This window comes from Micropterus dolomieu, linkage group LG14 (genome assembly GCF_021292245.1).
Source record: "Micropterus dolomieu isolate WLL.071019.BEF.003 ecotype Adirondacks linkage group LG14, ASM2129224v1, whole genome shotgun sequence".
NCBI classification, from domain to species: domain Eukaryota; kingdom Metazoa; phylum Chordata; class Actinopteri; order Centrarchiformes; family Centrarchidae; genus Micropterus; species Micropterus dolomieu.
Window position 1 is genome coordinate 2,966,690 of NC_060163.1, and position 11,124 is coordinate 2,977,813.

The 11,124-nt window shown below is 40.9% G+C and overlaps 1 protein-coding gene across 1 annotated transcript; it reads right to left on the minus strand.

Annotated features, from left to right (window-relative positions):
• Window positions 1–5,244: 5,244 nt before the first annotated feature.
• Window positions 5,245–10,679, minus strand: LOC123983302 (nucleoside diphosphate kinase A2-like). The gene is made up of 5 exons (XM_046069518.1): window positions 10,524–10,679; window positions 7,842–7,974; window positions 6,106–6,207; window positions 5,772–5,884; window positions 5,245–5,621 (listed from the first exon to the last, which is right to left on the minus strand). The coding sequence occupies exons 2-5, from the start codon at window positions 7,968–7,970 to the stop codon at window positions 5,507–5,509; spliced, it is 459 nt and encodes a 152-aa protein (XP_045925474.1). The 5' UTR covers window positions 7,971–7,974; window positions 10,524–10,679; the 3' UTR covers window positions 5,245–5,506.
• Window positions 10,680–11,124: the final 445 nt, after the last annotated feature.

An 11,124-nucleotide genomic window follows, 5' to 3' on the forward strand; every position in this document is an offset into this window, starting at 1 on the left:
TCACTGTATGGCCAAAGGCTATATTGAAATGCAGAGCAGATTTAAACTTCTCAGTGACGGTAAAATATCCATCATTTCTCTTAATACCAGTAAGGTTCATGATTCAATTCTCAGGAAGTTTGTTTCTTTTTTTGGCTGTAAGGGTCATTACTACAAAGTCTGAATCAGCTGGGTTTGAAAAGCTCAAAGGCATCTGCATCATGTGCATCTATCTATGGAAGCAACAAAGTGCCATAATAATGAGAATCTTTTATGCAACTGAAATAGTACTTGTGAAATTTAATGACTTTTGAATACTTAATTTTGGGACTTTTGGGGCACCTTTAAAAGTTGAATTTGAGCAATTTGAATAGAGTGTAGTTTTTATTTTTGACACTTGCACAATTTGAAATACTCAAATTAATTTAACAGAAATTCAAATTGATTGTTTCAAAATATACTAAAAGGTACTTCAACATTGTTGAGTAGCGGTTACATTTCACATTCAGGCTGTTTTCAAGATTCTAGTTGTTAGGTGCTTATATCCTTCCATACTATTCAAAAAACAAATGTCTTATCTAACTTACCATGTTATGTATTTTTTAAAATCTGTCTTCATGTTAAATTTGAGTGATGACTCAAAAACATGTGGATGTTTTGTTGTTATTTTTGGTTTGACTTGCTTTTTGGAGCCTCCTGTTTTCCCATTATTTCCTGGAATGTGAGATTGGTTTTCTACCAGTTGTCTTTTTAATTTGTCTCCCGATCAGATTGGGTACAAAGCTAAAAAGCTAAGCTTCTAAGACCAAATGAGCAATAAAAGACTGTGTCTCACAATCATTTGAAGTATATAGGTTTCAGGTTAGGAGCTGTCATAGGAGTTATTTTCCTGTGATGTTGGAGGGCATAAAGAAGCATTAAAGTAATTCATGACCAAACTGCATTAATATCTTAGTACAAAAAAGAAAAGACTGTTCTATGGACTAACTGCTGCTACCCTCTCTAGATAAACCCTAAATAATCAAATGCACAATCAACACTGTTTTGGATCTTTTGTTTCTCTCTTGTCCTTGTAGATATTAAATGTTTCCCCTTGATCCCCAAATTTAAAAATGGAACAAGTTTGACCTCCATCTACAGGTAGCTGTGTATTTTAAGTGTTTGGGCATCAATAGTTAGAGATGGCAGCAAGGAGTTGATTTGGTATTAGGTGCACTGGTCAACTGAATGCATGTAGAACAGAACACATTGTGCTGATGTCGTGCTGAGCTTGTGGTTTTTTGTTGTAACCGTCATTGGTTGTTCTTCAGTTTGTGTTTTCCTTCCTCCACTGTGATCAGAAAAGGCATGGAAGCCAGTTTCCGCTAAGAAAAAGAAAAACATTCATAAAAGTTAGCCATAGATAAAATTTTAATTTTCATCATTTGTAAGGAAAATTTTGACCGCTTAGCTTACCACAGCGAAGAAACATTGCGGTGCGGTTTAGCCATTGAAGAAAATGGGTTTTAAAGCACAGTGGTGCCGTTATCACGTTGTGCCTAAAAGGGCCTTTATTAGAATTATTTATTAGGCAAAATTGTGTCTACTTTTATCATTATCTCTGATAATCTTTCATTTTGACCTAGTTAGTTCATAATTTGGACTTTTTATCTTAATTTTGATATAGTAAATTAAAATTTTGACATAGTTAAACTCATCATTTTGACTTTCTACATCATCCAACTTTTCACAAGTTTATTATTAAATTATATTTATATATCATTTTCATAATGATTTTCTTTATCTGGCGATAGTGGACTTCCATAGGAGTGGAATTGTGGTTGCAGAGTTCTTTCTGCTAGATGTCGACAGTGGTGAAGAGCAGGCTATAATTATATATTTGTTTCGTTTTTCTTGGATACTAACACGGGTCTTTTGTATGTGATAGCCCCCCACCCTCCCCGGTTATATTAAACCATTATATTGTGGTGCTATATATATATATTTGATAAAAATAACTAAATGTATTGGGATTACTATTGTCTGAAAATAATTGTGGGTTGAGAGGGTTATTGTGCAAAATTTATTTTGGATACAAATGGGGAAAAAAATCTATGTTAATAGTTATAAATCTATTGATATTAACACCGACCCCTGAGGTACATTATTAGATTGCAGTTTAAAGTTTGTACATCTTTTTGATAGTGTATACCAGTTTCCTTTCATATGGTAAGTTTGTGCTGTGATCAAGCTTTGATAGACTTTGTAAATAAAGCCAAATGTTTGGATCATAATATTGGTTGTAATGAATGGCTTCTTTGTTTACAAGCATTGCAAACTGTTTCTGCATGGCTGTGAAAGTTTATCTGGTGATTTTTGTAAGATCTGACTTTTAAACTGAATAAAAAGGCTTATGACTTCAAACACCGTGGAAATCCTTTGTCCAAGCTTGAGCCTTTTTTGAACACAGGCAGCTTTTTTTAAAAATTGAAATATAGGGGTAAACCAGGGCGAAAGTAACATGGGACGAAAGTAACAAGGTGATTTTCTCAGAGCCCTGACTGCATTTGCAGTCCAAGCTGTGACAGCACCTTCAGCACGCAACCCTTGATGGAGCTGCCAAATATCGCATGATTTTGTCATAATTTCCTGCGGCCGTCTTCGGAAAACTGTTTTTGAGCACTGCAAGTAAATTTCTGAAGCGCGACTCTTTTTCGAATTACAAGTTGTCTCTCGTTTCATGTGTCACAGTAATGATTAATCTACAGGTTATTTAGTGCTTTAACACACCCTGTTTGCCCTGTCAGAGTTTTTCAGTATAAAAATAAATCGTGTTTCTTTTGTCCCGCTGTGGTGACTTTCTCTGTGTTGCAGCATTTATTAAAACATGTTTATGTCATATTATACCAGCAGAATAGGCCAATAGTGTGGGTCAGAAAGACAGAGGTCTGATTCAGCCAGATGTTTGAGAAGGTGTTTCTGGACATCTCTATTAGAAACATTAGTCTCAGGTCAGCTGATAAAGTCTCATGGCATATGCCATGCGCTTTGTTCGGATAATGCAGGAGGAGGGCAGAGATAATTCGGGAGAAGACTAGACCACAGGTACAGATCACATTATTAAGTCTTCTCCTTGGACTAGGAGAGGAAGCTCCATCTAACCATTTCCCCCCTATCTTAGGTGCACACATTTGCATATTTATATTATATATTTATAATATATCCTTAATATAATATGAAATATTCTAAACAATTCAAGTTTAGGCTGTCAGGTTACTTTTGAAACTGAATATTTAAAATAAAAATGTAATTTAAATTATTTTTTAAAGATAAACACAAAAGATGTTTGCAGTTACACATTAACAAGGTCAGTCATGTTTATTTATTAAATACAAGGGTAACACAAAAAATCTAGCTTGTATTGTTGTGTTACTTTTGTCCCAGCTGACAGAGTCAAAAGTAACAATGTGCCACTTATGTTTAAAGTGAAATTATACGGAAGTCGTTCTACATTTGTACAAAATACCACTTGATATTGATAGACCACACCTTTGAGTCAGTGACCACAGCAAAAATATATCTCTGTCTGAAACATTATCTTTTAAAATCAGGTTTTTCTGAAAAACGGTACTTTTGCCCCCTCTCTCCCCTACTTAATTAGTCCCTGAGGGGAAATTTGTTCTCTGCACTTAACCCATCCTAATTAGGAACATTGGGCAGCCATTGTGCAGCACCCGGGAAGCAGGTAGGGGTTCAGGTACTTGTTCAAGGGCACCTTTGGCAGTGGTCTGGGCTGGACTTGAACTGGATCCTAAGCAAAGTCCCCAATGACTGAGCCAATGCCGCCCTGGCAATGCTTGGCTCTTATCCAGGAAGGACATGCCAAAGACATTTAAAGCACCATACCATTGTGTCAGGTTAGCTTCTTCAGTGATTTTTTCCCCATTCACTATGAAATCAAATAGTTCCTTAAAGCTCGCTTAATTCAGTCCACATTAACTTTGATCACAAGATATTGTGATGATTGAGATGGCATAACACCGTAAAAGTTAAATATCCCAGGATTGTATTTGCTTCAATCACCCTAAATTTAGGACATGCTTTCATTTCATTTTGCTCAAAACTCAGCAAGCAGATAATTAAAAGCAGCATATCCAATAACAGTGCAGGGAGAAGAAAAAGTTAAGTCAGTTAAAGTGCTGTCTTCGGGGGACAGCGAGCGATGGACTTTATATAATGTTCACAACTTGGATTCATTTTGGTCTGTGGGCCTTTAGTTTGTTTCTTTCACTTGCAAATTATGCAAGGACAGAAGAAATAAGGAAATATGTATTCAGAGCCATAAGACATCCTTTCCTCCAAAGAATCATGTGAAGCAACGTTTCTGATGACGGAGGCAGCTCTAACAGCTAGAGACGGTTGAGTTCGTCTGTGCTGATTCTAATAAAGGCTCACATTTGATCAGTGCAGAGCAGCATGTTCTCTCTGTAGCCATTCCCTGTTTAAACACCTGCACATGTAGAACAACCTGCAGTCTAATTTTCCTGCATCCTGCTCAGGAACATGTCTACTGGCTGAATGCCTTTATATCATTTGATATTTGGATTGTAGTCATTACGAGTTAACCCAGAATTTGATCATGGTGTCTTTTCAACATTGGAAAGCTAAGTTTTTCAGAGAAAATTGAAATTATGCAAGTCATATCAAAGCAGATGCCCAGGAATAAGCTGATGTAAAAAAAAAAAAAAAAAAGTGTTTTTCCTGATAGAAGTTAATGGGGGGGGGGGGAAACCAAACACATTCCATTTGTGATGTTTAAGTTATTTGTAGACATTAACCGACAATGAACAGACTCCTCGATTTCTGTGTTGATCTCTTCGCCCTTCTAGTCTTGGTTACCGAGCCCAGATCATGCTAGACCGTAGTGCCTCTTTCCGAAGACAAGTATAATGAAATGTAAATACTCAATGAAACGGACACTCAAACTGCCCATTTGATTTTTGATCATTTGTTGATTTAAACCATCACTCTAGACTGCATTTTGCACAGAAGGACATGCATGCAAAATCTGTACTCTTCCCACAGCTGGCATTTGCCAGCTGGCATCATGACAACATGAAGCAGATCTGAAAGCAAACAACCTAATCTCAGATTATGGCTCCTCTCCATTACCGAGCTGATATGAAGCACCACATTACAGAGGTCATTAATTAATCCTCTCTTATAGAGTTTAGCAGGACACCATACATTAGTGCTGTGTGTGATATGATGAAGGGAGGACGACAGTATTGTGAGCATTTTATTGGAAAGCAGATCAACTTTAACAAAACTGACAGTATAGTCTATGAGTACTTCACTGTAGAGTCAGGGGGATGAATGGAATGTTTCTTTAAAAAAAAAAAAAGGAATGGAGCTGAGGAATGTTGTACAGTATGATGAATAGTGGGCTGGAGGGGTAGTGAGGGGGGAAAAAAAAACCAATCAAGAAATCTGAGGCAAAAGGTTCACTGGTGTCCAGTGTGAAGACTGCTGCAGGACCCAGAGAGGCTTAGTAGAGCCAGCTGAAGGCACAGCTAGTGTAGCTGACCAGCTCTTCTTGTTTGAACCACAGGGCAATCTCCTTGTTGGCACTCTCCACTGAGTCACTGCCGTGGATGATGTTCCTGTGGAAAGAGCACATGCAAGTAGTAAGGAAAAGAGCCACGAGAGAACCAACAGAATTCAGTCCAAACTAACTTAAACATCCGAGTTACGTCGCTCACCGACCTGTATTTGACATGAACTTCCCAACACAGTATGGAAACAGCACTCACTTGCTAACGTCGATGCAGAAGTCTCCTCTGATGGTTCCAGGCTTTGACTCAGCAGGGTTGGTCTCACCCAGCATCACCCTGCCTGTCTTCACCACACCCTTGCCTTCCCACACCTGAAATACACAAGAAAAGGGATGATGGGAGATGCAGTCATCTTGACCACCAGCTATGCAGCTTAGTGTGCCAACCTCCATAACAGCTCAAAAAAATAAAATCGATATGTGGCAGGTCACCTTTTAGGGGTGGTGTCTAACCTCGCTAAACTGGCCCCACAGCAAGCCTCTTTCCACATCAAACACTGCAGTCGCACAGTCTGTTGTATTTTGTTTCTTACCATGGCAACCACTGGACCAGAGGTCATGTAGTTGATGAGTGTAGGAAAGAACGGTCTGTCCTTGAGGTCGATGTAGTGCTGCATCAGGAGGTCCTCAGAGGCCTGCAGCAGGGACAACATACACAGGTCAGTTTTTGGACTCTTATCTACTTCACCAGGTGATCAGAATTCTCACCTGTGTCACATCAGTGCAGTATACTGTAGGGGATTTGATTTGTGCTGGATGATGTCAAACACAAATACCAGCAAATCCAGCTAGTCTCATTAACTGTTTATAAAAATCAGGCTGAAGTGCCTTTATTAAGAGGGACTATGCTGCCCGTCTGAGTCACTTCTGAATCAGTTTCCTATTCAACCACTGAAATAGTTCCACGGCTACTGTAGGTCTTGGAGGGCAACTTCTGTATTTTCAACCTGGACCCCATTTTCCCCCATGTGTGTGTCCAAGTGACTAATGGGTACAACATTTTTTGAAATTGGTCTAGTATTGAGAGAGTGTGCTGCAGTCTGGAGCAGTGAAACAGCGCTGCAAGGTAACCCTTGCAGGCAATAGCACATTAGTCACAAAAATATAAAAGGGATACAGAGCACAGGTTGTGAAAAAGCTTTATTATCTGACACCATTTACTAAAGACACCCTACTGATTTTAAAGGCAACATGGATCCTGCAGGTGATCAGAACTTCCACATTCACAGGTCAATAAGAACTGAGCAAACTCAGCTGTTAACCCTTCAACCAAATCACACTAAACAGAAACTGGCTGCCAACTCACTTTAGAGCAACAGCAAATCCTGGCCCCATGTTTCCTTAGATAAACTTACTGAACCCAGTGATTAATGGGGGGGGGGGACTGGCATCCAAACAGTACTCTACGTCAGCAGCTACCCTGATGGGTCTCTGAATCTGAATTAAGTGCTTCATGCGCAATAAAATCCATAACAGTGTCCTAGACAGCAGAGTCGGAGCTTTCGGGCCTTTACTGGCAGTGATGCCCCCCCGCCCCAATCATAATGTACTCAATAACTCTACAGTGTGACACACTGCCCCCTGCCTCCTCAGCACACCTGGTCAATACATCCCACTCTGTCAACTTCAATAATAAGGAGACAGTTGAAGTAGCAAACCCCCCCGAAGCACCATGTCAAAATCTGACAAGATTCTCTAGAAATGGAACCTTCAGATTCTCTGACTGAACCCAGTGGAGATGGGCATTTGCCAAGATGACCGATTGGAATACACATTTTAACAAAAACTTCCAGCACTAAATGCAACAATCAGTGCTGCTTTTTCTGGATAGGCCTTTGTGCTGCTGACTCAGGCTACTTGGCTCCCATTTCAATGTCCCTTCATGCTGCACCACTGACGACAGGATTCATTTGAGCAATTAGGGTTATCTACTGCACCTCAGTTATCTGTACTAGGGCTTTTGCATTCAGACCCAGGAGACTGCAGTTTCTGTTAACATGAATCTTTGCATAATGCAGGTTTATAATATAAACTTTACAGTAGAGTTAAGCAGCATCCCACTCTGTGGATCGGATGTCAGAGGATCACAAGACCTTCCTCTTCACGCTAATCGGTTGTGCTCTAGTCAGGAATAGACGAGCAGGCTAATCAGCTCAACTGACCCTCTGTAAAAATACCACTGACTATTATAAAAGCAGCCAATCTCATACCCTTTGACTTCAAGGTAATTATAAGCCAGTGCATTATAGAAAAGGCATTGTTTACTTACATGGAGCATTTTCATGCCCACAAGCTTGAAGCCTTTCGTCTCAAACCTCTTGATGATGTCTCCGATGATACCCCTCTGCACACCATCGGGCTTGATGGCAAGGAAAGTGCGCTCCTTCATCTCAGCCATGACTCTGAAACAAAGGGGAAAATAATGCAGTGAAGAAATTAAAAAAAAAAACCAAAAACAAAAAAAACAAACTAGTGCAATCTCCAGGATGAGCCAGCCGTCACTTACACCTCTTTATTGCATTTGGCACAGTTGGCGGTGGGGCCGGCTGCCGAGGACCCCGACCCCATTGCATAGAGAACACAGATCACAGGACTCCGGTTAGTGCGGATCTGACAGCAGGATCACCTCAACTGACTGACTTTGACTGCCAGCCCCGCCTACAGAGCAAAGACCTTTATCCTCACGCTGTTTCTCTGCTGCACTGGACACGCTCACTTTCACGCCTCATGAATGCAGCAAGTCAAGAAATTTTATCTGCAACTAATTTTATAGACTAGACAAAATCATGAGGATTTACTCACTATCAATTTTTAGACAATTCCTTTGGAAGTTTCCAATAAAAAAAAAAAAAAAAAAAGACTGATGTCATTTTGTAATAAGTGTAAGTCAAAACAGATCGTGCTCAAGTGGTACATTTCAAATTCTAGCAATTGCTGGTGTAGCCTAGAGAGTCCTCTCTACAGCTTAGGGCTGGTCGATTTATCAAATTTTATTCTCAGTTACGATTTTGGATTCCAACAACTAAGAAGTTGGTATTTGTTTCCATCAAGTGTGTCGTGTAGGTGCTGCTGGTGTATTCGTCCCTGGTTCAAAAACTACAAGTCCCACATTCCACAAGCCGCAATGCACCAGTCCCCATACAGTTTTCTGTGATGAGTCATCACTCCTCAGTGATTGAGAAGTTTTTAAGTCATTTTCAGAACAAACATTGATTCAATGTTGCTAAACACAGCTATAATTGGAACCAAATGAGAGTTCTTCCCAGGAAACTTAAGGTACAGTATATTTGGGGATTACAGAAAGGAAAAATGCAACAATAATCATCATAATATAATGTTCCATAACACAATATTGAATAAGTGTTTGATTTTATTCACTTGAATCATACAAGTTAGGACTTTAATTTTAGTTTATTTTGTTGAGTAAAAAAGGACTGAAAAGCTTACTTAATCTTACTTGTGCATATTTGTTGACAAAGATCTTATTGTTTTGAATGTTCCACCTCAGATTTGAGAGGTGATCCACAGTTTGGCCACAAAGAAGAGTTTTAGCCACAATTATGAGAGTTTTTATCCTGATAACACTTCTGGCCTCATCGTCCAGACTACGATGTAAATAATGAGGCCAAGAGCTTAAGTGCATGATCACTGACTCCAAGGCCAGCTCCTCATGTGAGCGCCATTACCTAATGTGACAGGAATAAAAAGCCAGACCGGGACAATATTAAAAATAGAATCCGCTTAAGAAATGCAGTTTTAAGTGGAACTAATCCTTGGAGAGTGAACCCACACAGAGGCACCATCGTCCCTGAAGATAGCTAAACTCAGCACACTGGTGCAAAACGTTACATCTTCGTCTGAATATGACTGAGCCACAGAAAGAGTCTTTTCCCCACATTAAAACTCACAAAACCGCTAACGCAAGTACTACACCTGCTTGTGTCTCTAGCATTAACAGAACTGAGTCCGATGAGTTTCACTTTTGTGTTAGTTGCGAGACAAAGAGGAGTGTGGCCGCCTCCTCTGACGCGGCCGTCTCCTCGCCCTCCGCCCGCGTCTCGCTGAGCTCCCTCGCCGCTATCTGACACGTTGAAATGAGCTGGCAGAGTTATGAAATCATTCGGTGTATTTATCGTTAAGTGCCACGATTTCGGACTGTGTGTGCGCAAAGGTCTTCACCGCTTCAACTTGACATTTCTTCAGATGGGTTTGCTGGCTTGGTCGCTAGGCCAAAAGGAAGCCACAGCTACATTAGCATAGCATTTAAGATCACAAGTCACAGCTTGTCCGCTGTGTAAAAGGTTCAGTTATTGAGTAAACACGCAGCCGCTTTATCAACTTAGCTCTGATAGACGCCCTGTGTGTGTGTGTGTGTGTGTCAGTCAACGCAAATGCACTCTGCTCACCGACGTCAGTGACGTTTGGTGTCTCGGTGTTCGCCGGCTGCACTTGACGGCCCGGCTTAAACCATTATGTCATTGTCAACTCCGGCTAAAGAAGACTTTTATCCCTCCTGAGAGAGACGGCACCTCGTTATTGGAAGCCGCACACGTGCCGTAGCAGCAAGTTCCTTTCAGCAGGAAGATGAGCCGCCAGGACAGACCGGGACAGACCGGGACAGACCCGGGCCTTCACGGCCACATGCTCTTTTGTTCGCGCTACTGCGGGAAACCGCTTCCCATGCAACATGTCAGAACAGCGGCTCGGAAAACGGCTCAGTGCGCCAGGACCGCACCAGAACAACGAGCCCCATATGCGGTCCCTTCATTTATTAGCGCATGAAGTTAATGGATTAACGAAGTTTAAATATGATAAAACCAAGTTAAACCCCACCTGCTAGAACAACTGACTTCCCAGGAACACTAGTGTTAATGAACGCAAAGTATTCTACACTCTACTCCCAAAAATGTGCAATTTCCAAAGTAAACTATGAATTCTATGTTCAGATTACCTTCACAATGGAGCTCCGGTTGGGTGGAAAGAAGTAGTTGCTCCGGTTGACGTGGGAGAAGAGGTAGGGAGCGTGCGCAGCCGCGTTTTATCCGGGAAGGCGGAGACTGGTGCGACGGCAAGTCACTGGAGCCAAAAGGAAAGACACGTTTGCCTTTTCCTTTAGCGAAGCCACAGATCAGTTCTGGTGTCGCGAGATCGATTTCACTACTGTACTGTTGAACGTTGCAAGGAGGGGCACGCTCGGGAACGCAGTTCCGGGAGTAAAAGTCGCAAGTGAACGGCGTTCCTGTTCAGATTTCGAAAATCTATTCAATGTGTTTTATATGGGAAATAGTTTATAGCTGTTTTACACTGTGTTCATCACACGAATAAAATGTATTGTGTTTGAACGCTCTACAAATCATCATCCACACAGCAGAGCAGAGAGGCGGGGAAGTGAACCAGGTGAAGTGAAGATATGTTAACTCCAAAATAACTCGAGTTGATCATGCTCCTAGCAGAAAGTGCAATGAAACCTTCACGAGGAAAAAGCCAATACTTCATCAATACCTGTTCAGAATAGTGACTTTGCTGTTGCAAACATTAGGTGTTGCTGCTCT

What these genes read in the sequence shown, in the direction of transcription:
- LOC123983302 (XM_046069518.1), bottom strand. Translation starts at nt 7,970, where the DNA reads ATGGCTGAGATGAAGGAGCGCACTTTCCTTGCCATCAAGCCCGATGGT. An exon ending in TGGGCATGAAAATGCTCCAT is followed by an intron (nt 6,208 to 7,841) that starts GTAAGTAAACAA and finishes TCCCTGCTGCAG; the next exon opens with GCCTCTGAGGACCTCCTGAT. An exon ending in TTCTGCATCGACGTTAGCAA is followed by an intron (nt 5,622 to 5,771) that starts GTGAGTGCTGTT and finishes CTCTTTCCACAG; the next exon opens with GAACATCATCCACGGCAGTG.